The sequence below is a fragment of the Trachypithecus francoisi genome, unplaced genomic scaffold, assembly GCF_009764315.1.
Source record: "Trachypithecus francoisi isolate TF-2019V2 unplaced genomic scaffold, Tfra_2.0 Lachesis_group5, whole genome shotgun sequence".
In the NCBI taxonomy this organism is placed as follows: Eukaryota; Metazoa; Chordata; class Mammalia; order Primates; family Cercopithecidae; genus Trachypithecus; species Trachypithecus francoisi.
This window is the reverse complement of record NW_022681470.1, coordinates 97,671,053-97,694,973: the sequence shown is the minus strand read 5'-3', so window position 1 is coordinate 97,694,973 and position 23,921 is coordinate 97,671,053. Positions and strand designations below refer to the sequence as shown.

Below are 23,921 nucleotides of genomic sequence, written 5' to 3'. Positions count from 1 at the left end.
CCTTGTGATACGCCCGCCTCGGCCTCCCAAAGTGCTGGGATTACAGGCGTGAGCCACCGCGCCCAGCCACAGCTCTCCATACTTCTAACCCCTCCCCCACCTTCTACCAAAGCCATGCCAAGCGTCAGCTGCATCAGCCTGGTGCCCTATTAATAAGACTGTCAAAAAGAGGTCTTTGCCCTTCATGTTGTCTGCCTCCTTCTCCACTACCGCTCAAAGTCCTTTCCCCCTTAAAACCACATGAGGACTGTGGGTAGGCACTGGAGGGACCTGGCTACATCTGGAAACAGGGCTGCGGCTAAGTTCCCTGTGAAAGTAGAAGAGTTGAAAGGTGTTGGCAGGGTTATGGGGAACACCAAGGGAGGGAGCTCCCCCACCTCCTCCTAGTAACCTGAACCTCTCTGCCTGCTGATCCCCAGAGTATAAATAATCCCCTGGTGAACTGGCAGTAACCCTTGGGGGTTAGCGCCAAGATTCTCACCCCAAAGTCCAAGGAAGGAGGCAGGCAAAATGGATATAAGGGCTTTTATTTACAGGAAAGGAGGACAGATGAGAATTTAAGTGTCTAGTGCTCCCAGCTCTAGTTGGTAAAGGGAAATGCAGTATTATCTCTTCTTTTGTTGGCGACCTGTAAAGGAGGAATATTATAAGTGTTTGTTCCAGCTCCTGTTTTCTGCAAAGGCACTCTTCTTCTCCTTTCCAGTCCCTTAGCCAAACTCATAAATTGGTAGTGTTTTAGGCCACCTTACAGGCCCATCCCACATTAACAAAATAAAACAAGAAACCACACCACAAATAAAATTACAATACCTCTAAACAAGTATTGTTATCTCCAGTATCCTTTCTACCTCTCTACTCGTCCATATTTGGGGCAGGGGGAGTTTTGTGTCTACTTTCTGATCACTTTTGGGATTTGAATTTCTCATGTGAATAGCTCTTTGGTAGCACCCTGGGCTATTAGTCATTAGGTCTGCTTTCAGGAGGATCCACCAATTTCTGCACTTCCCTGCCCACTCCACACATCATGTCTGCAGTTACTCACGTAGTTCATTGTTTCGGGTCATGGCCTGCGCTGCCCGAGCTCGTGGCCCCTGCTGCGTGAAGTGGTAGCCAAAGCGGACAATAGAGGGACACTGCTCTAGCACGGTGGCCATCTCCATCTCCACTGCATCACCAGGCCACTGGCGCTGGGGGAGGGAGAGGCAAAAGCTGACAGTCACCCTCTCTGGGCTGTTTACCATCCCAGACCACAGATCCCTTTGGGAGGTCAAAGAAGCTTGTTTCTCCACAGTGGTTGAAGAGAGATGCTGACTTGGCTTCCCTCATAGAGATAATGAAGAGGAGAATTCAAACAAGATTAAATAAGATAGCTGCCCCAGTGGCTGGCTCAGGGAGGAGATTCAATGAGACTGAATGCTAACATCAGGGGAAGGGAAGGCTGACCTGATTGTCTACACGGAGCTCAGTGAGTGTGGCATTTTCCCGAACTGCCTTCAGCACAGCCATGAGTCCTGTGCTGCTAATGAAGTTGGATTCGATGTTTAGGCTCTGGAGGCTACGATTCTCACGCAACATATCAGCCACTGCCTGGGTAGTAGGGACTTGGGTTAGGATTAGGGAACAGTTTCACAGATGACTGAGGAAAGAAAGAACAGGAGCAAGAGGGAAACACAGCTCTTTGAGAAGAGTCCTTGAGGAGCTATAAATGGAGCTAGAGGGATACAGAAAGCAGGGCGGATAGCAGGGGAGAGCAGGGAGATGAATGTGCAGTAGGACTGGGGGTGTTAGAGAGGGTTGAGAGTTATGAACCATGGCACTGAAGGTAGGAGTCTCCATGAGGGCTGCCCTAAGAAGGCATGATGAGAATAGCACTCCCTAGCAAAACCCTTTATGACAGCCATGCAAGGGGTGCATGTAAGATGTGGAAGAGGGCTGGGGATGTTGACTAGCCTTACATTGGCGATGGGGTCACCACTCCTCGTGGCTACCAGACTGAAGCTCCGCACATAGGTATTTGCCTTCATTGCCTCACACAGCTCACTTAGCATGGGTATTGGGATGTCCTACCAGAGGAGAATAGGAGATGGTGGGCTAAGGGACTCTTGGATGTCAGTGGTTATCCAGAGTTACGGTTTGGAGGATTCAAGTCAAATACCTGTATATTATTCAGGTTCACCTCCTCCAGCTCTTTGTCATTGCTTCGGACCCTCTTTAGTATCTCCTCTATGTTTGTGGGATTTGGGGGTTCATCCGGCACTGGCTTATACTTGTCAGGCTGTACCACACCTGGTGAGTGAGGGCAGGAAGGGAACCCAACATGTTCCCCACAATCTCCTCCCCACTGGTTTTTTCGCTCTATCCATCTAGGCTGGAATGCAGTGGCACAATCTCAGTTCACAGCAGCCTTGAGGGTTCAAGCAGTTCTTGTGCCTCAGCTTCCCAAGTATAATAGCTGGGATTACAGGTGTGCACCCGGCTAATTTTAGTATTTTTAGTAGAGACACCATGTTGGCCAGGCTGGTCTCGAACTCGTGACCTCAAGTGATCCACCCTCCTCAGCCTCACGAAATGCTGGGATTACAGGCATAAGCCACCACGCCTGGCACTCCACAGGTTTTCTTATCACTCATGCAGCATGTTCTCTCCTGGAATCATCAGTTTCACCCTTTTCTACCTTCTCCCAGACACTAGGACTGCCTGCCCAGAGCACTGGAGACCATGCTCCCCAAACACACTCACTACTAATGCCTTCGGTATTGCAGATTTCTCCGCTGCAGAGGGCATCATAGTATTGCTTGTTGCTCATCAGTGTGTACATGTCCAGAATTGCTGGAGAGGGTAAGCAGAGGGGTCACAGGGAATGAGAAGGAACCTGTTCCAAGCCTCCCTCCTACCTCTTTCTGAATCTGCTGCATTTTTAAAGCCTGACCACTTACACTTTGTCAAAGAAGTTCCCTACCCTCTCTCAGCCCCAGGGGTCCTTTCCATAAACTTCTTAAGGCAGTAGTTTCTAAAACATTGAGAAAGGGCTAAGGGAAGGTCCCTTATGAGCCACTAGAGGGTAAGGGAGTCTGTAGCGACTCTCCTCTTTCAGCCAGAATGGTTCCACTTTTTTTGTTTTGTTCCGTTTTGTTTCGTTTCGTTTTGTTTTTTGAGACAGTCTCGCTCTGTCCCCCAGGCTGGAGTGCAGTGGTGTGATCTCGGTTCACTGCCACCTCCACCTCCCGGGTTCAAGCAATTACAGGCGCACGTCGCCACGCCTGGCTAATTTTTTGTATTTTAATAGAGACGGGGTTTCACTGTGTTGCCCAGGTTGGTCTTGAACTCCCGAGCTCAGGCAATCTGCCCACCTCGTCCTCCCAAGTGCTGAGGTTACAGGTGTGAGCCACCGTGCCCAACCCAATGGTTCCACTTTTATTTGCTTCTACAATCCCTGTAAAATTGCTCTTGAGGTGTTATTAAATTTAAAAATGAATAAATATATAAACAAAGAAGAAAAGCTTGAAACTACTGCTTGAGGCTTTCTTAGACATCCACATTCTGGTTGAGGGCCTTCCTCACTAATCCCATGTCATGACTAGGATCCACCTGCCCCTGATCCTCTCACCTTCAACTTCCCACAGCTACCCACCTGCGATGTCACACATTTCAGCATCTGTGGCATGTGCCAGTGCCTCCTCCAGCTCGGGCTCCAGGGTGATCTGCTCCTCTGCTGGAATTTCCCTCTTGGGCTGAATATAGGGTTTCCCTGATGGGGAGATGAAGGATGGTTCAGGTAGAGGTAATTTCTCCCAAGATCCTGGCCTCCAGGTTTCTTTCCTTCTCCGGGAGGTAGAATGCTGGGTCACGAGGGGACACTGGAAAGCCTGAATGCTCTACAAGCTCAGGACTCCTAGTCCCCTGATCTCTCAAGAACTAAAGAGTGCAAGCTGGCATTTAAGTGTCAGGGCATCTGAGTCCCTAGGCAACTAGGAGCTGGAAGGTGAGAGGAAAGCTGGAGTGGGGGACAAGTGAGAGACAGCATAGCCACTTGGGTTCTACGAGGAGGCATGGATGTCAGGGTCCCCATACCCTTCTTCTCGCCTGTGAAGGGCACCAAGTCATCACGCTCTTTGACTTCTAGTGCCTGCTGCTCCAAGTACTGCAAAAGGGCCTCTCGGTCCAGTGGCCCCGTTGGGCTCTTCTTTGTCTGGTCACGTTGTCTCAGTCCAGCTGGCAGGAGCATGTTCTTAGGGATGAGTTTTGGGGAGCAAGTCAGACCTCCCCTCTGACCTAGGTACTGCTAGGGCTCCCTAAAACATCTCCAGACACCTTTCCCCTGGCCTTCTTAGGCCCCTAGGTCCTGTAGCAAACCCTGTTCTCAGCCACCCAGAGCCCAACACCATTCCCAAATGCCTGGGACTGCCCCTGGTTCCCTGTGCTGGAGCCCCTACCTCAGGGTCCATCTCCTGTAGCTCGCAGTCCAGCTGCTCTAGCTCCTCGGGGCTCAAGGTCCTTAGGATCTCATCTTCATCTATGTCTCTGTATTTCTCCAGTTCCTTCTGATATGATGACATGGTGGCCCCCACCCCCTCCCCACTGTGTGGCACTCACAGAGCCTGGGGAACATGGAACAAAAGGATGGACAATGGTAAGATGGACAGGGGCACAGCAGGGACACAGAGACCAGCCAGGGGGCAGAACATTGAATTGAATTTCTTGGAGATTAGAAATCTAGTTGAAGATGGGAAGTTGGGGAAGATTAGGTTGTTTAGAGTTAGAACTAGAGTCTCCTTTCTGCTTCCCCAGCTTCCAGCCACCCTGGATGAGGATCCCAGACATCTAAGCTGAGTTTGTCTTCCCATGGTATGACAGAGAAATCCTGGCAGCACCCTCCCCGATAACCTCACTCGTCAGTGCCTTTGCCCTAACACAGCTGCTGGAAGCCCTGCCAACACAGCTGGTCCCATGCCAGTTCTTGTTGAAAGGGGGCGAGGGGTGGGGGAATAGAGAGTTTCAGGGAAATTTCTCTCCTCCTCATAATCAGGCTTTTTCCTAAACTGGATTTAAAAAAGCAAGGAAAATGGGGTGTAAAGGGAAGAGACAGTCTCTTACCCCATCCTCATTTCCCTTTTATTGTGGGGCATCAAGATTTCATTTTCTGTGTTTGCTAAAATTTTAAATCTTAAGGGAAAACAAGGGCTCGGAGCTGTTGGGGGACTTCCAGGTTGGGGGAAGGGTAGTAAGGCCTCTGGAGAAAGGACTGAGTCCCCATAATCTGTCCCTTGCTTTGGACAGGAAGGTGACACTAGACCAATAGGTGTAAATGGAGTAAAGTTTCTTTAAAAACAGTGGGAATATTAAACTCACACAATTTTGTACAATATAAGATACACACAAGGAGCTATACATACACACCATGCTGAATATGGAAGATCCAGAAAGTATGTGAGACACTCACATCGACAATGTAAACTATACACAGTTAAGGGGTAGGACGGCACAATGGCAAAAATATACAGAGTAAGAGACAGGGACACACTCCACATCATTCCACATAGGAGCCACTCTTCTCCCCCCACCTCCCACCGGGCTCTCATCCATAAGCCCCCTGTCTCCCCCACCTACCAGTCCTGGTGGCCACCTCCCTCCTCACCTCCCCTGTGTCAGTAGGTCTGTCTGTTCTACTAGAGCACCGTCCCAGCAGCAGGAGGAGCCCAGTGCCGGGGGAGAGGGTGGGGGAACAGTGAGCTCAGCATTTTATTATTTTAGCTCTGGCCAGGTGGGGGGTAGTGGGAGATCACATATACACAGCCCCCATACCCTGCCCAGCCCTGAGAGCCTCTAGTGGTCATTAAGAGCCATAGCATCTCCTCCACTTCACCTCATACAAGCCCCAGTCCGAGACATCGGAGTTCGACTAGAATCAGCCAGTTCCTTCTCATTTGGTGCCTGTTGTATTCAAAACAGTGAGTGTAAAGTGATATGAAGGTCAATATAAGGATGTGTTTTGGTGTGCAATTTTCAGATGTTTATAATTTAGCTGGAGGAATGAATACAATTTAGAAAGGACAGCTCATAATAAATGCTATCAAATAAAGACCCAAATATATTCAGGTATTTATAAATACTTCTTGCTCCCAAACCTAGACTGGACACCAGACAAAAGGGATCTTTCTATTTTATTGGATTAAAAAACAATGAAACCTGTAAGAACTAGGGGAAAAGGAGAAAGAAATAGAGAAAAGATAGGGCAAAGATCAGAGGTGACAAAGGGGAGAAGCAGGGTGAGGAGATGGAACAGCAAGAGCCCCAATCAGGGCAGGAAAGAAGTTTCTGAGGACTAGACGTCTCTTCATTTAATGACAATTTTCTGGCGCAAGGCTCGGGGCCCAGAGCCAGGGAGGGGCTCAGGAGGTGGCGGGCCGGGGCCCAGGGCTGAGGCAGTGGGCGGCAGTCCATGAGCAGTAATGTACTTCTTGTAGGCCTCACGAATGATCTTGAAGGCTCGAGCAGTGGCGTAGGGTATGTCTGTAACAGGGTCCCGGTATAGGGCTGGACGATGGGTCACTGGACAGACCTCCCGAACAGGGACTTTTGGGGGCCGCCCTTGGGGGAACCATTCCTCGAAAGTTGCATCATCACTAAAAGTGATGAAGGTACGTGAGCAGCGAGCAGGGGCGTTGACGGGTCCCGTCCCAGCGTGAGGAGTCAATGCAGACGCTGAGGGAGCAGGATCAAGTCTGAAGACAAAAGACAAAAAAACACAAAAGAGCTGAGGAGAGAAGATAACGGATATAGAAAGAAGGAAATCAGGCTGGGTGCAGTGGCTCACGCCTGTAATCCCAGCACTTTGAAAGGCCAAGGCAGGCAGATGACGAGGTCAGGAGTTCGAGACCAGCCTGGCCAACACGGTGAAACCCCGTCTCTACTAAAAATACAAAAATTAGCCGGGCGTGGTGCCGGGCGCCTATAATCCCAGCTACTCAGGAGGTTGAGGCAGGAGAATTGCTTGAAGCCAGGAGGCAGAGGATGCAGTGAGCTGAGATCGTGCCATTACGCTCCAGCCTGGGTGACAGAGGGAGACTCCATCTCAAAAAAAAAAAAGAAAAAAGAAAAGAAAGAAGGAAACCAGAGATGAGGAAAGAGAAAAAGGAGGCAGGGTGTTGGGAACATTCTGAGGAACCTACTAAGTGATTGATGGGAAAAAAAACTAAGCTAGAAGGAAAAACAGGAAAGAGAAGAGAGAAGCTAAAATAAAAAGGAATAAGAAAGAAATAGGCCGGGCGCGGTGGCTCAAGCCTGTAATCCCAGCACTTTGGGAGGCCGAGACGGGCGGATCACGAGGTCAGGAGATCGAGACCATCCTGGCTAACAAGGTGAAACCCCGTCTCTACTAAAAATACAAAAACTAGCCGGGCGAGGTGGCAGGCGCCTGTAGTCCCAGCTACTCGGGAGGCTGAGGCAGGAGAATGGCGTAAACCTGAGAGACGGAGCTTGCAGTGAGCTGAGATCCGGCCACTGCACTCCAGTCCGGGCGACAGAGCGAGACTCCGCCTCAAAAAAAAAAAAAAAAAAAAAAAAAAGAAATAAGCTGGGCTGAGTGCGGCAGCTCACACCTATAACCCCAGCATTTTAGGAAGATGAGGCGGGAGGATTACTTTAACCCAGGAGTCTGGGCAACACAGCGAAACCCTGTCTCTACAAAAAATACAAAAATTAGCGTGTGTGGCTGTACTCCCAGCTACCTGGGAGGCTAAGGTGAGAGGATTGCTTCAGCACAGGAGGTGGCGGTTGCAGTGAGCCAAGCCTGCACCACTGCATTCCAGCCTGGGTGACAGAGCGACACCCTGCCTCAAAAAAAAAAAAAAAAAAAGAGAAAATGAGCTGAAGGGAGTGAGGAATCTGAAAGAAATCTCCAAGTGTTAAGGAGAGCTGTGTGAGACAAGCAAGCAAAATGGGGCTAAGAGAACACGAGCTGAACACACAATCTCTTTTCTTGAGATTCACTCACCCTTCTATGTCAATATTCTCTTCCTTGGGACCTGGCTCCCCAACAAGTGGCACTGTCACTGAATGATAGGTGATTATGGGCCCAGGGCACTTCCGCTTCTTATGAACCTGCTTCTTTTTGTCAGCCTCGAGCCGCTCATATGTCTCTTTAGGGTCAAAGGAAGAAATGAGGGGATGATCAGAATGCCCCTTTTTCCCACACCCCAGTTCTGTCCCACGATCTCTCAATTATCTTCCTGGCTATCTAGTCACTGCCAACTACCAGAGAGAACTATGGAAATCCCCTAAGGCCCTCTGGCACCTCCCATTTTGTAAGTTTTCTGCTTATAAGTTTTTTCTTGACATCCTCTCTGTTAATTTCTCAAGTACATCTGGGCCCTCTATACTGCCTCAGAGTTGGAAGGTACGCTTTGATGAAGAGCTTATTTGCTTTCCCAGATACCAAAATCTCTTCTACAAATGCCCTGTCAATTCACTCCCACAGTTGGGTGTGCTGGCACATGCCTGCTATCCCAGCTACTTGGGAGGCAGAGGTGGAAGGATCGCTTGAGCCTGGGAGGCGGAGGCTGCAGTGAGCTGAGATGGCACCACTGCACTCCAGCCTAGGCAACAGAGTGAGATCCTATCTCCAAAAAAAAAATTAATAAAGTAGGAAATTATATTTAACTATAGAGATTTCTGGTCGCTCTAAAACAAGAAAATCTGGCCACCCTGGGTCTGTATTCTTACAGGGAAGCAATTAGCTGAGCTGAGTTACTGTTCCTCCTTTCAGGCACTCCTCTCCAGTTCACCACCATCCCTCTGGCTGGCTGCACACTTCATGTTACCTGCCTGGTCTCTGTGACACTGCTCTGTGGCAATGCACTATTGGTATATATGTCTCCTCCTAAAGGGCAGTGACTATAACTCATATTGCCCAAATATTATCAGGGTGATACAGCATTCTGCACATTACAGGCACTCATTAAATATTTGTTAATGAATAAATGAATTGAGGCTGGGCACAGTGGCTCACACCTGTAATCCCAGCACTTTGGGAGGCTGAGGTGGGTGGATCAGCTGAAGGTCAGGAGTTTGAGACCAGCCTGACCAACATGGTGAAACCCCGTCTCTACTAAAAATACAAAAACTATCCGGGCGTGCTGGCACATGACTGCAATCCCAGCTACTTGGGAGGCTGAGACAGAAGAATTGCTTGAACCTGGGAGGCAGAGGTTGAAGTGAGATTGCACTATTGTACTCCAACATGGGCAACAAGTGCAAAACTCTGTCTCAAAAAAATAATAATAATTGTAAAAATTTAAAAAAAAACGAGCCGGACATGGTGGCTCACACCTGTAATCCCAGCACTCTGGGAGGCCAAGGTGTGTAGATTATGAGGTCAGGAGATCAAGACCATTCTGGCCAACATAGTGAAACTTCATCTCTACTAAAAATACAAAAAATTAGCTGGGCGTGGTGGCGCACACCTGTAGTCGCAGCTACTCTTGAGGCTTAAGCAGGAGAATCGCTTGAACCCAGGAGGCAGAGGTTGCAGTGAGCCGAGATCGTGCCACTGCACTCCAGCACAGGCAACAGAGTGAGACTCTGTCTCAAAAAAAATTTAAAAAAAAAAAAAAAAAAAAAAAGAGGCTAGGTGCAGTGGCTCACGCCTGTAATCCCAGCACTTTGGGAGGCCGAGGCAGATGATCACGAGGTCAGGAGATAGAGACCATCCAGGCTAACGTGCTGAAACTCCGTCTCTACTAAAAATACAAAAAATTAGCCAGGCGTGGTGACAGGCGCCTGTAGTCCCTGCTACTAGGGAGGCTGGGGCAGGAGAATGGTGTGAACCCATGAGGCGGAGCTTGCAGTGAGCTAAGATTGCGCCACTGCACTCCAGCCTGGGTGACACAGCGAGACTCTGTCTCAAAAAAGGACCACCAGGTGTGGTGGCTCACGCCTGTAATCCCAGTACTTTGGGAGGCTGACGTGGGCAGAGCACCTGAGGTCAGGAGTTCAAGACCAGCCTGACCAACATGGGGAAACTCCGTCTCTACTAAAAATACCAAATGTACTGGACGTGGTGGTAGCCTGTAATCCCAGCTACTGGGAAGCTGAAGCAGGAGAATTGCTTGAATCCGGGAGGCGGAGGTTGCGGTGAGACAAGGTCACTCCATTACACTCTAGCCTGGGAAACAAGAGTGAAACTCTGTCTCTAAAAAAAAAAAACGAAAAAAAATGAATCAAAATATTCCTTGTCGCCTTCCTCTGAATGAACTCCAGATTTCTGTGTCCTTAAATATGGTTACTATTAACACAATCCTTTAAAGTCTGACCATAAAAGAGTACTCTGGAGGTTGGGCGTGGTGGCTCACGCCTGTAATTACAGCACTTTGGGAGGCCTAGGAGGGTGGATCACCTGAGGTCAGGAGTTTGAGACAGACCTGGCCAACATGGTGAGACCCTGTCTCTACTAATAATACAAAAATTAGCTGGGCGTGGTGGCTTGGGCCTGTAATCCCAGCTACTTGGGAGGCTGAGGCAGGAGAATCACTTGAACCTGGGAGGCGGAGGTTGCAGTGAGCTGAAATTATGCCATTGCACTCCAGCCTGGGCGAAAGAGTGAGACTCCATCTCAAAAAAAAAAGAGTACTCTGGAAACCTTTCCAATGACTGAACCTCTCTTGCACTTGAACTGTTTGATAATACTGCTTTCTTTCCCTTTAGCCAAGCTTCCAACCCCTCTACTTTCTTTTTTTCTTTTTGAGACAGAGTCTTGCTCTGTCACCAGGCTGGAGTGCAGTGGCGCGATCACAGCTCCCTGCAACCTCCCCCTCCCAGGTTCAAGCAATTCTCCTGCCTCAGCCTCCTGAGTAGCAAGGACTACAGGTACGCGCCACCACGCCCAGCTAATTTTTGTATTTTTAGTAGAGACGGGGTTTCACCATGTTGGCCAGGATGGTCTCAATCTCTTGACCTCGTGATCCGCCTGCCTCAGGCTCCCAAAGTGCTGGGATTACAGGCGTGAGCCACCACACCCAGCCCAACCCCTCTACTTTCAAACACTTGCCTACATCCTCTGGAACTCACGCTCTGTAATCTGCCAACTCATCCATATCCTCGAGCTCCTCACTCAGCATTCCTTCCATGATTTGCCTTACCAGAAACCTGGTCATTCACTGAGGCCACCACTCCTCTCTGCAGCCCTCTGGTGGAGGTTGCTCATTCTCTTCATCCCTACAGGATATACCCATGTCCTACTGGGTCCCACCCTGTAGCTTTCAGATCACTACTTTTCTGCCTACAAGCAAACTCCCTTCTCTTTTGAGACCTGTGTCAAGAGTCTAGATTAACTTCTGTCCTTCCTAGTCATGGTCACTCCCTCCCTCACTGAAGACTTTGGCAGTGGTTTCCACTCTTTGTCTCTACCCCAATTCCTATCATCTTAGGGTCACCCTGGTGACTTCGAAGTGCTCATGGGTAGCCCCTTCAACACTGCATGGCCACAATTTATCACGTCATCTCTAACAACCTTCTTTTCCTTGTCACTTTACTTTTATTTCTTTTCGAGTCTCATTCTCTTGCCCAGGCTGGAGTGCAGTGACGAAATCTCCACTCACTGCAACCTCCGCCTCCCGGGTTCAAGTGATTCTCCTCAGTGATTCTCAGCCCCCCGAGTAGCCAGGACAACAGGTGCGCACCACCAGACCGGGCTAATTTTTTGTAAGTTTAGTAGAGATGGGGTTTCACCATGTTGGCCAGGCTGGTCTCAAACTCCTTACCCCATGATCCATCCGCCTCGGCCTCCCAAAGTGCTGGGATTAGAGGTGTGAGCCATTGTGCCAGGCCACATTTTCCTTTTTAAATCATGCTTAGGTTGCTCACTGTATTATTTCAATCACTTCAGTCACTCTCCTGTCAATAATTCCCTTGCCCTGATCTGGACTGCTGAGTGCTACTGGAGAAAAATAACAGCACAGACTGCAACCACCATAAATTCATTCATGGTCCTAGCCTTCAGCAGGTCCCTCAATACTGCTCGCTATCCCACATCAATAACTATTTCAAATGCTCCTCAGTCTCATCAAGCTTCCAGCTGTATCCTTAATGTTTGACAGATGGCGCCGCATAATGAAGAAGACATCAGGTTAGAACCACTGCGGTGCCCTCCCTTTGGATTACAAATCTACAATTGTAAGCCACATTTTAAAATAGAAACAGGGTCTCACTATGTTGCCCAGGCTGGTCTTGAACTCCTGGGCTCAAGCAATCCTCCTTCCTTGGCCTCCCAAATTGCTGGGATTACAGGCATGAGCCACTGCACTCGGCTAAGCCACACTTTATTTCTTTCTTTCTTTTTTTTTTTTTTTTGAGACCGAGTTTTGCTCTTGTTACCCAGGCTAGAGTGCAATGGCACGATCTCGGCTCACCGCAACCTCTGCCTCCCGGGTTCAAGTGATTCTCCTGCCTTAACCTCCCAAGTAGCTGGGATTACAGGCGTGTGCCACCACACTTTCTTTCTCCCTTCCCCCATCTGAGGCCAATTCCTCCACCATGCTGCTCTATCTTCCAGCCTTGCCTCCCATCTCCAAAAACCTACACTATTAATAACCTTTCTTTCTTCTCTTTCTTTAAATTCAGTTGTTTCTCATGAAAGATATAGTTTCTAATATCTTCGAATAAAATAAAAACAACTTTACCTTAATCTCAGACCCCTCTGTAGCTTCTATTCCCTCTTCTACCCTTCACAGCCAAGCTTGCAAAGTTTTGCTCCCCAATATACTTCGATATGGCTTGGTCCCCAATAAGTGCTAAGGTCATGTCTGACCTCTATCTCACCAAAACCAATGGGCACTTCTCAGTTCTACTAATCATCATCTCAGCAGCAATCAGTAGTCACTCTCTCGAGGCATTCTCTTTCCTGGCATTTTTAACACAAACTCTCCTGGGTTTCTCCAACTCGTTGGTCACTTCCAGGCTCTTTTCAAAGCTCCTCCTTTTGTATGAAACTAACACAGTTTAGTGTCTGCAGGACCCTATCAGGCCTCTGTTTTCTCACTCTGTTTTCTCCCTACATGCTCAGATGCACTCCAATATTGTTAATTACCATCCATATTCTAAAGACTTCTGAATTTATATTTTCAGCCCAGATCTCTTATTGGAACACCAGATTTGCATATTTAACTGACCTCTCATCACTGCATGAATTGCTCACAAACTCCTTAAATTCAACATGTTCAAAAATAAATTTATTTTTTCCCCACTGAACTTGCTCCTCCTTCAGGATCTCCTAAGCCAGTTACTGACATGGAAAACTTAGGAGTCACTCTCCTTACAGTAGTCCAAACCAATCATCGTGGACAAAGGATGCAGACTGTAACTACAGTAACATCAAGGTGACCTTGTTGCTTGTGAGCCACCACACCCATGCCCAGCAGTTATCTAAATTTCACAACTATTATTAATCTGGAATGGGATGGGTCCCAGATATTCCAGGTAAATAATCTCCCACTTCTGGGAAATTACATCTGGCTTATGCATATTCGATTATATACGGTTGGCCAAAAAGAAAAAAAAAAAGAGACAGAGAGAGAACAAAAATAAAAAGGAGATTCAGGAAAAGAAAAATGGCCAGGCACGGTGGCTCACGCCTATAATTCTAGCACTTTGGGAGGCTGAGGCAGGCAGATCATGAGATCAGGAGATAGAGACCATCCTGGCTAACACAATGAAACCCTGTCTGTACTAAAAATACAAAAAATTAGCCAGACGTGGGGGCATGCACCTGTAGTCCCAACTACTCGGGGGGCTGAGGCAGGAGAATCGCTTGAAGCCGGGAGGCGGAGGTTGCAGTGAGCCAAGATTGCGCCACTGCACTCCAGCCTGGGTGACAGAGAGAGACTCCGTATCAAAAACAAAAAAAGAGAAAGAAAACATATTAAATACTGTAGGTGATTCCACATGCTATTTCACCCAGAAAGTATGTACCAGGAGGTATGACTCTGCTGGTCCCTCAATTTCTCATGTACCTTTCATGATATGAGACTCTTATACTCTATAAAGAAGTATATATTTTTGTATAATATACTACTACTGTACATGGTTCTATGCCTATAAACTGAAGAGGTTTTTTTTTTTTTTTTTTTTTTTGAGACGGAGTCTCGCTCTGCCGCCCAGGCTGGAGTGCAGTGGCTGGGTCTCAGCTCACTGCAAGCTCCGCCTCCTGGGTTTACGCCATTCTCCTGCCTCAGCCTCCCAAGCAGCTGGGACTACAGGCGCCCGCCATGTCGCCCGGCTAGTTTTTTGTATTTTTAGTAGAGACGGGGTTTCACCATGTTAGCCAGGATGGTCTCGATCTCCTGACCTCGTGATCCGCCCGTCTCGGCCTCCCAAAGTGCTGGGATTACAGGCTTGAGCCACCGCGCCTGGCCGGCTTTTTTTTTTTTTTTGAGACAGAGTCTCGCTCTGTCGCCCAGGCTGGAGTGCAGTGGCGCGATCTCGGCTCACTGCAAGCTCCGCCTCCCAGGTTCTCGCCATTCTCCTGCCTCAGCCTCCCGAGTAGCTGGGACTACAGGCGCCCGCCACCGCGCCCGGCTAATTTTTTTGTATTTTTAGTAGAGACAGGGGTTTCACCATGTTAGGCAGGATAGTCTCGATCTTCTGACCTCGTGATCCGCCCACCTCGGCCTCCCAAAGTGCTGGGATTACAGGTGTGAGCCACCGCGCCCGGCCGAGGTTTTTCTTTTTTGGAGTATCGCTCTGTAGCCCTAGCTGGAGTGCAAGGGTATGATCTCAGCTTACTGCAACTTCCATCCACCTCCCAGGTTCAAATGATTCTCCTGCCTCAGCCTCCCAAGTACCTGGGATTACAGACATGTGCCACCATGCCCAGCTAATTTTTGTATTTTTAGTAGAGACAGGGTTTCACCATGTTGGCCAGGCTGGTCTGGAACTCCCAACTGCAGGTGATCCACCCATCTTGGCCTCCCAAAGTGCTGGGATTACAGGTATGAGCCACCACGCTTGGCCCAAACTGAAGAGATTTTTAAAGCAATACCATAAAATAAAGAGATTTTTAAAGCAATTTATCTCATGAAGGACTAATCTGCTGACTTTACATTCTCATGATTATCATTAAAGTCAACATTATCACCCCCTGCTTTTTTTTAAAGAGATGGGGTCTCACTATGTTGTCCAGGCTGGTTGTGAACTCCTGACCTTAAGGGATCCTCCTGCCTAAATTCCCTGAGTCATTAGGTGTACACCCTATTTTATAAACAAGAAAAGCAAAATGTGAATAAGTAATTTACCTACAGTCTTAAAGCAAGTGAATAGCAGAACCAGGATTTGACCTCAGTTCTATACAACTCTTATTTTACACCAAAGTACCTTAGCTTGTTCTTCAGAGTGCTCATAACTGCCTAGACCTTTGCACCTAATCATCTACTCTCTGCCATTTCTTCCTTCTGATTCTCTCATCCCAAATTTCCATCTCTCCAATTCTTTGGTTCTCCAGGTCTCATGGTTTTTCTCATGCCCCTCAGCCCCTATACCCACTTTTTCTGAAACCACAGACTGACCCAGTGAACGTAAATTAAGCTCTTCTGTGATCTTGGCTTCCCGGAGCAGCTCCTCCTGGGTTAGTGGCCGCTCACAGTGGGGCCCCTTTCGCCGTCTTGACTGGCCCTGCCTCTCCTGTACCCGAAGGAACGTTTGTCGTGTATGCTCAGCTGTAGACTGACGCATGGACTTACGACCTGAAAGAGAGTGAGATAAGAAGAAATCTGAATTTACGTCCACCTATTTTATTATTTATTTATTTATTATTATTATTTTTGAGACTGAGTCTTGCTCTGTCGCACAGGCTGGAGTGCAGTGGCACGATCTTGGCTCACTGCAAGCTCTGCCTCCCGGGTTCACGCCATTCTCCTGCCTCAGCCTCCCGAGTAGCTGGGACTACAGGCGCCCGCCACCACACCCGGCTAATTTTTTGTATTTTTAGTAGAGATGGAGTTTCACCGTGTTAGCCAGGATGGTCTCGATCTCCTGACCTCGTGATCTGCCCGCCTTGGCCTCCCAAAGTGCTGAGATTACAGGCGTGAGCCACCGCACCCGGCCCCCACGTCCACCTATTTTATTTATTTATTTTTAAATTTTGTGTTTGGAAATAATTTCCTTTTTTTTTTTGAGACAGAGTCTCGCTCTGTCACCCAGTCTGGAGTGCAGTGGCACAATCTCAGCTCACTGCAAGCTCCGCCTCCCAGGTTCACGCCATTCTCCTGCCTCAGCCTCCCAAGTAGCTGGGATTACAGGCACCCACCACCATGCCCGGCTAATTTTTTCGTGTTTTTAGTAGAGACGGGGTTTCACTGTGTTAGCCAGGATGGTCTCGATCTCCTGACCTCGTGATCTGCCCGCCTTGGCCTCCCAAAGTGCTGGCATTATAGGCGTGAGCCACTGCGCCCGGCCAGAAATAATTTCTTTTCTTTTTTTTTTTTTTTTTGAGACAGAATCTCGCTCTGTTGCCCAGGTTGGAGTGCGGTGGCATGATCTCGGCTCACTCCAACCTTTGCCTCCCGGGTTCAAACGATTCTCCTGCCTCAGATTCCCGAGCAGCTGGGACTACAGGTACATGCCGCCACGTCCAGCTAATTTTTTGTATTTGTAGTAGAGATGGGGTTTCACCATGTTAGCCAGGATGGTCTCAAACTCCTGACCTCAAGATCCACCTGCCTCGGCCTCCCAAAATGCTGGGATTACAGGCGTGAGCCACCGTGCCTGGCCTTAAAATAATTTCAGACCTACAAAGTTGCAAGAATAGTACAAGGAATACTCATGTATCTTTTACCCCATCACCTATTGGTAATATTTTGGCCCTTTTGCATTTTGTATGTGTGCTTTTTTTCTGAATGATCTAAATTAGATAACTAAAGTTGTAAACATCATGGCCTTTATCCCTAAATATTTCAGTGTGTATTTCCTAAGAATGAGGATTTTCCTATCCATAGTAAGTTATCAACATCAGTAAATTTTTTTCTTTTTATTTTATTTTTTTTGAGACAGTTTTGCTCTTGTTGCCCAGGCTGGAGTGCAATGGCGTGGTCTTGGCTCACTGTAACCCCTGCCTCCCAGGTTCAAGCAATTCTCCTGACTCAGCCTCCCAAGTAGCTGGGATTACAGGGGCCCACCATCACACCTGGCTAATTTTTGTATTTTTAGTAGAGATGGAATTTCACCATCTTGGCCAGGTTGGTCTTGAACTCCTGACCTCAGGTGATGCGCCCGCCTTGGCCTCCCAAAGTGATGGGATTACAGGCGTGAGCCACTGCACCCGGCAATATCAGTAAATTTAACACTGATATGATACTTTATCATCATATTCCAATTTTCCCAATTGACCCAAATATCCCTACTCACTGTCAGAGCCGTCATCTTGTAGTTCTAGTGGCAATAGTGCCTTCTCTTCTCGGGCCTTTTGAGAGCTACCAGCTGGGGTGTTGACCTTTCGAGGCCTCAAGCTCTTGAGAGGCTCCTGAGGACAGATTGGAATCAGATACCGGGGAACAGAAGAAGTAAGGAGAAATATGAGGATCTCAATGAGAGAAAACTAGCATTGCCAGAAATGGAAGTGGCAAAGGGAGTACTGGGACCTGATGAAAGAGGGAATAGGAATTGAGGAAATTCAAGACAACTAGGACTCCTCCTGTACCTTATAGGCCTTGGTGACTACTCGGCGCTTCCTTCTCGGCTCTTCTGCTTCTCCATCACTGGATGGTTCATCCCCTTCATCAATATCAAAGTCAGAGTCCACTTCGTCCTCTGTATCTGACTGGTCCCCTTGATACTCATCATCTCCGGATTCCTAAGGACACAGGGAGATGAGGGTTGGCTGGCAATGGAAGCCTTAATGACCCTTCAGGGGGAAGAGAATCTCTCAACTTTCTTGATGAAGGTTGCCCTACTCTCCTTCCTAATCCAGCCCTTCATTTTCCTCAAGCAAGAAAACTTTCTTTTTTTTTGCGATGAAGTCTCACTCTGTTGCCAGGTTAGAGGGCAGTGGCACAATCTTGGCTCACTGCAGCCTCCGCCTCCCAGGTTCAAACCATTCTTCTGCCTCAGCCTCCCGAATAGCTGGGACTACAGGTGTCTGCCACCTCACCCGGCTAGTTTTTTTTTTTTTTGTATTTTTTTTAGTAGAGATGGGGTTTCACCGTGTTAGCCAGGATGGTCTCGATCTCCTGACCTTGTGATCCGCCCATCTCGGCCTCCCAAAGTGCTGGGATTACAGGCTTGAGCCACCGCGCCCAGCTGAAAACTTTCTAGCTAATGGCCTTTGGCTGCAGTACCACCTCCTTCCAACATTAATTGATAGCCCTTTACCTGCAACACACTGTGTTAAGTACTGGGAAACAAAAGGATATGGTTTGGTCTCTACCTTCAGGGGCTTACAGTAAAGGGGATAACATAATCTTACTTATTTTTTTTTTTTTTGAGATGTGGGTCTTGGCCAGGCACGGTGGCTCATGCCTGTAATCCCAGCATTTTGGGAGGCTGAGGTGGGCAGATCACTTGAGGCCAAGAGTTCGAGACCAGCCTGGCCAACATGGTGAAACCGTCTCTACTAAAAATACAAAAATTAGCTGGGCATGGTGATGCACACCTGTAGTCCCAGCTACTTGGGAGGCTGAGGCAGGAGAATCACTTGAACCCAGGAGGCACAGGTTGCAGTGAGCTGAGATAGTGCCACTGCACTCCAGCCGGGGCGACAGGGCGAGACACCATCTCAAAAAAAAAAAAAAGCATGAAGAGGAGTTAAACTATGGTTCAAAACACTGTTAGTATTTAGACAGTCAAGAGGGAAGAAGGAATCATGGGCAGATGAAATAGCAGAAACAAAGGCGCAGAAATGGTAATGTGTACAGCATGTTTATGGAATAAGGATTTATTTTTTATTTTTTATTTTTATTTTTTTTTTTTGAGATGGAGTCTTGCTCTGTCGCCCGGTCTGGAGTGCAGTGGCCGGATCTCAGCTCACTGCAAGCTCCGCCTCCCGGGTTTACGCCATTCTCCTGACTCAGCCTCCCGAGTAGCTGGGACCACAGGCGCCCGCCACCTCGCCCGGCTAGTTTTTTGTATTTTTAGTAGAGACGGGGTTTCACCGTGTTAGCCAGGATGGTCTCGATCTCCTGACCTCGTGATCCGCCCGTCTCGGCCTCCCAAAGTGCTGGGATTACAGGCTTGAGCCACCGCGCCCGGCCTGGAATAAGGATTTAGATCTAAGTAAAACTTTTCTCTGTCAAGAAACCTTGTTAGCCAACTACGTTTCGCTCCAGCACTGCCTCCTTCCAACACTGATTGCACTGTAGGACTATATGATTTGAAAAGAAGGTTGCGGCCGGGCACAGTGGCTCATGCCTGTAATCCCTGCACTTTGGGAGGCCGAGGCGGGGGGGGGGGGGTGGATCATGAGGTCAGGAGATCGAGACCATCCTGGCTAACACGGTGAAACCCCGTCTCTACTAAAAATAGAAAAAATTAGCCGAGCATGGTGGCAGATGCCTGTAGTCCCAGCTACTCAGGAGGCTGAGGCAGGAGAATGGCGTGAACCCGGGAGGTGGAGCTTGCAGTGAGCCGATATCGCGCCACTACACTCCAGCCTGGGCGGCAGAGCGAGACTCCGTCTCAAAAAAAAAAAAGAAAAAAAGAAAAGAAGTTTGCATTCTTGCATTCCATTTATGAAGAAACTTAAATGTCACACTAATAAACACAATTTTAACCTGCAGACCAATAATTCTCAATCCCCTCCATTTCCTTATTTGTCCGACCATTGATAGTCATTGTTGATGTAAACTAAAGTTACTGAGAGAAATATGTGTCGTTCCTCAGGTGTGTTGGGACAGAAAAACAGCTGAGTACTGCTACTATGGATAACGGAGAGCCACCGAAGATATAGGGGAGGGGTAACAGTATGTACAAGGGGTATTTCAGAAAGCTCTGGAGGCAGTTAGATGGCCTGGAGTAGAGAATGTGAAGTACAGCCTAGACCTGAGGTGATACTGTTTAGGGCTAGAATGGCAGCCATATTAGAAAGAAAAGGGAAAAAAGTCAGTTGAGGGAGAGGGAGTCAACTGGGCTGGGTGACAGCTCACACGTGGCTCTCTCTTCAATCAGTGATACAGACTAAAGGGCTAATCTTGGTACACATGATGCCAAAGCAAGCAAGTAACACAGATGGTTGACCCTCCAAGCCAGCCAGAGTTCAATTTTGCACTGATGACCATCATTTCCTCCCAATTGATGCCTGTAAAAGACAGCCTGGGAACACATTAATCCCCTCAGCCTTAATCTGGTATTAAGCCATATCATCAGAGGGTAGTAGATCAACCACACATTAGCTTAGTGCCCAATCAAAATACTTGCACTAAATTACTACCATTCCTTTGGCTTTTATTGAGTCATTAATAGACATCACTAGATAAGAGAATGTTTGTATATCATCTATGAAAACCGTTACTTTTTATAATATAAGGATATAATGATAAATGCTCCCTAGGATTTAAGACTGAATAAGTTTGTCTCTCTTGAAGAACTTGTATGCTTCTTTCTTACTAAAAAAAGAAATACAAGGTTTCGCTACCAGGAAGCTCACAGCTAAATTTAATATCAATTGCTATTACCATTTTAGCAGAGGTTCCTGGTACAATTACTTCTGATCTGTCTCTATTTTTACCGTTCCTACTTTTTGTTTATATTGTAAGCCTCCTTAAATCCTTGTTGGAAGCATGAAGGGTACATATTAAATAACGAGTCGTAAAATGACAGAAATAGGAAAATGGCCTTAGAGGAGGGATGAGAAAGTTCTATTTTAAACTAGTTGGTCAGGGCTTTGTCAGTAATGACTCAGTGATGTGGGTTGTTTTGTTTTTGTTTTTTTTTTTAAACGGAGTCTCGCTCTGTCGCCCAGGCTGGGGTGCAGTGGAGTGATCCACTGCAACCTCCGCCTCCCAGGTTCAAGCAATTCTCCTGCCTCAGCCTCCTAAGTAGCTGGGATTACAGGCGCGTGCCACCATGCCCAGCTAATTTTTTTGTATGTTTAGTAGAGACGGGGTTTCACTGTGTTGGTCAGGCTGCTCTCGAACTCCTGACCTTGTGATCCACCTGCCTCAGCCTCCCAAAGTGCTGGGATTACAGGCGTGAGCCACCACACCCAGCCCCTAAGTCCTGTGGGTTCTATTCCTTAATTTCTCTTGAATCTTTCTGTTTCTCTACTGCCATGCCGCCTTCAAGCCATTCTCATTACAGAGTAAGTAATCTTTCTTTTTTTTTTTTTTTTTTTTTGAGGCAGAGTCTCACTCTGTCGCCCGGACTGGAGTGCAGTGGCCAGATCTCAGCTCACTGCAAGCTCCGCCTCCCGGGTTTACGCCATTCTCCTGCCTCAGCCTCCTGAGTAGCTGGGACTACAGGCGCCCGCCACCTTGCCCGGCTCGTTTTTGTATTTTTAGTAGAGATGGGGTTTCACCGTGTTAGCCAGGATGGTCTCGATCTCCTGACCTCGTGATCCGCCCATCTCGGCCTCCCAAAGTGCTGGGATTACAGGCTTGAGCCATCGCGCCCGGCCGTAAGTAATCTTTCTAAAGTACAAATTTTATCGTGGAACTCTGATGACTCTTTTCAGTCCTCTGGATGAACAGCAAAACTCCTTAACATGGCTCACAAGGCCCTAAATGATCTGGCCCATGCCTACTCCCTCCAGGCTTATCAATCTTTAGTCTCCTTCATGCTCTGGAGAATGAAAGTAGACTTGCAGGTCCTAGACCAGGATCTCAATGTCTTTACATACTCTCCCCGACCCGCTCTGTGGACTAACCTTTCTCCTTATCTCACTTTTCATCAAGCTAAGGTCTACTTTTCAAACTGTCCTCAGCTTAAACATCATCCCTCCAGGGATGCCTATCCTGATCAACAGCTTCGGTTCAGATGTATTACCTTAACAGTCTCTCTTATATCTTACACCTTGTTTTAGTCCTTATCACACATTTTGTTTGTTTTTGAGACGGAGTCCTGCTCTGTCGCCCAGGCTGGAGTGCAGTGGTATGATTTCGGCTCACTGCAACCTCCTCCTCCCGGGTTCAAGCAATTCTCTGCCTCAGCCTCCTGAGTAGCTGGACTATAGGCTCACACCACCACGCCTGGCTAATTTTTGTATTTTTAGTAGAGACTGGGGTTTTACCATGTTGGCCAGGATGGTCTTGATCTCCTGACCTTGTGATCCACCTGCCTCGGCCTTCCAAAGTGCTGGGACTACATGCGTGAGCCACCGTGCCCTTCCTATCACACAGTATTTTAACTGTTAACCCAGCCAGTTACCCCACTGGGGCATGGAGTATGTAAGGACAGAGCACTGTTTTTAATATTCTCGGTTTCCCTAGAGCCCAATACAACCTATCACCAATGGCATGCACTGGGTACTCAACACATTTAAGAAACGGGTAGATTCAACTAATAAAAATTTAGCGGCCGGGCGCGGTGGCTCAAGCCTGTAATCCCAGCACTTTGGGAGGCCGAGACGGGCGGATCACGAGGTCAGGAGATCGAGACCATCCTGGCTAACACGGTGAAACCCCGTCTCTACTAAAAATACAAAAACTAGCCGGGCGAGGTGGCAGGCGCCTGTAGTCCCAGCTACTTGGGAGGCTGAGTCAGGAGAATGGCGTAAACCCGGGAGGCGGAGCTTGCAGTGAGCTGAGATCCGGCCACTACACTCCAGTCCGGGCGACAAAGCGAGACTCCGCCTCAAAAAAAAAAAAAAATTTAGCAAGGGGCAGCCCAGTCCGGACACCTCACACATAATGTTGAACAAAAAAGACCATCCCTAACTTTATACAGTTTACAATGCAATAGGAAAGCATAAGCAAGTAAGCAAACCGAATCTAATTACAAACTGAAATATGTTCTGTGGGAGAAATAAATGGGGACACTTGTTAGGATAGTCAAGGAAGGATTATCTTCCTGAGAAAACATACACATTGAGACCTGAAAGCTGAAAAAGGAGTGGGCTAATCTCCTCTACTTTTGGAGCAGTTCCTTTCCATGTCTCAGATGAATAATCCGGCAGTGGGCCAACGAGTATACACCAAGCGACTGACTACTACCATCTGTGTGCCTCGCGTATGCTGGAGGTCAGAAGTACAGTGAGAGATGGAACCACGCAAGTACGCGGTAGGTTTCTGCCGTTCTCTGGAGTGCCTCCGCAAAGCTTCTCCGTCTCATGCCCCTTTGACCCCATCCAGAGATCTCCCTTCTAGGACTCCACACTATCCGTTCCCCTGCCCCGCCCCCCGGCTCCGATTCACCGCACCCATCTCGAGTATCAGCTCCCAGAGTTCCGCTCTATTCCCCGCCCTCTTCTTCTTTGTCCGGAGATCCTCCCTCCAGGGCTCCTCTTCGTTTCCTCCCCTCCCTTTTCCCAGGCCCGGATCTTGCCTCTGTGAAACCCCCATAAGTCGTCTGGTAGAACTCATCTTCCTCCTCTGCCTCCAGAAGCCCAGAAAGACGGTTCCCAGCGGTCTTCCGGGGTGCCCGGCCCCCAGCCAAACTCATACCGCCTACCGAGACTGCTCCGCCACCTGCAGCCCCTCACCAGCTCGCTTCTGGGAGCTCGACGCTCGACACCACTACCTGCGGGTGGACACTAGCGGCGGAAGTCGGACGTTGACAGGCAGAAGTCGGACGTTTACAGGCAGAAGTAACAGAGTGTCGAGAGACTCATAGTCCCACCCTCTAAATTCTCTTTATTGTTCAGCCTCTCCTACTCCTGCGCGGAGCCTCTAGGCCGCTTGCGCTAGTACCCAGCGATCTGCCTTGCTCAATGAGTCCACTTGGTGGCACGACGACCCCCATAAACCTAAATCTACACATTTTCTTTTATTTATTTTTATTTTTAATTT

General features: G+C 48.2%; 2 protein-coding genes across 3 annotated transcripts; both read right to left on the bottom strand.

The window, feature by feature from the left end:
- Window positions 1–510: 510 nt before the first annotated feature.
- Window positions 511–5,988, bottom strand: TMOD4 (tropomodulin 4). 2 transcript variants are annotated; one of them, XM_033199618.1, is made up of 10 exons: window positions 5,608–5,988; window positions 4,434–4,598; window positions 4,072–4,228; window positions 3,632–3,748; window positions 2,740–2,829; window positions 2,156–2,286; window positions 1,956–2,063; window positions 1,444–1,587; window positions 1,043–1,187; window positions 511–628 (listed from the first exon to the last, which is right to left on the bottom strand). In XM_033199618.1, the coding sequence occupies exons 2-10, from the start codon at window positions 4,554–4,556 to the stop codon at window positions 606–608; spliced, it is 1,038 nt and encodes a 345-aa protein (XP_033055509.1). In that variant the 5' UTR covers window positions 4,557–4,598; window positions 5,608–5,988; the 3' UTR covers window positions 511–605. The 2 variants fall into 2 exon arrangements, with proteins under 2 accessions (XP_033055509.1, XP_033055510.1); XM_033199619.1 differs by having other exon boundaries at window positions 512–628; window positions 5,636–5,988.
- Window positions 5,989–6,144: 156 nt separating this feature from the next.
- Window positions 6,145–23,667, bottom strand: VPS72 (vacuolar protein sorting 72 homolog). Its single transcript, XM_033199617.1, has 6 exons — window positions 23,458–23,667; window positions 17,684–17,836; window positions 17,392–17,506; window positions 15,555–15,731; window positions 7,994–8,138; window positions 6,145–6,722 (listed from the first exon to the last, which is right to left on the bottom strand). Exons 1-6 carry the CDS (start codon window positions 23,572–23,574, stop codon window positions 6,335–6,337), a joined length of 1,095 nt encoding a protein of 364 aa, XP_033055508.1. The 5' UTR covers window positions 23,575–23,667; the 3' UTR covers window positions 6,145–6,334.
- Between the last annotated feature and the right edge of the window lie 254 nt (window positions 23,668–23,921).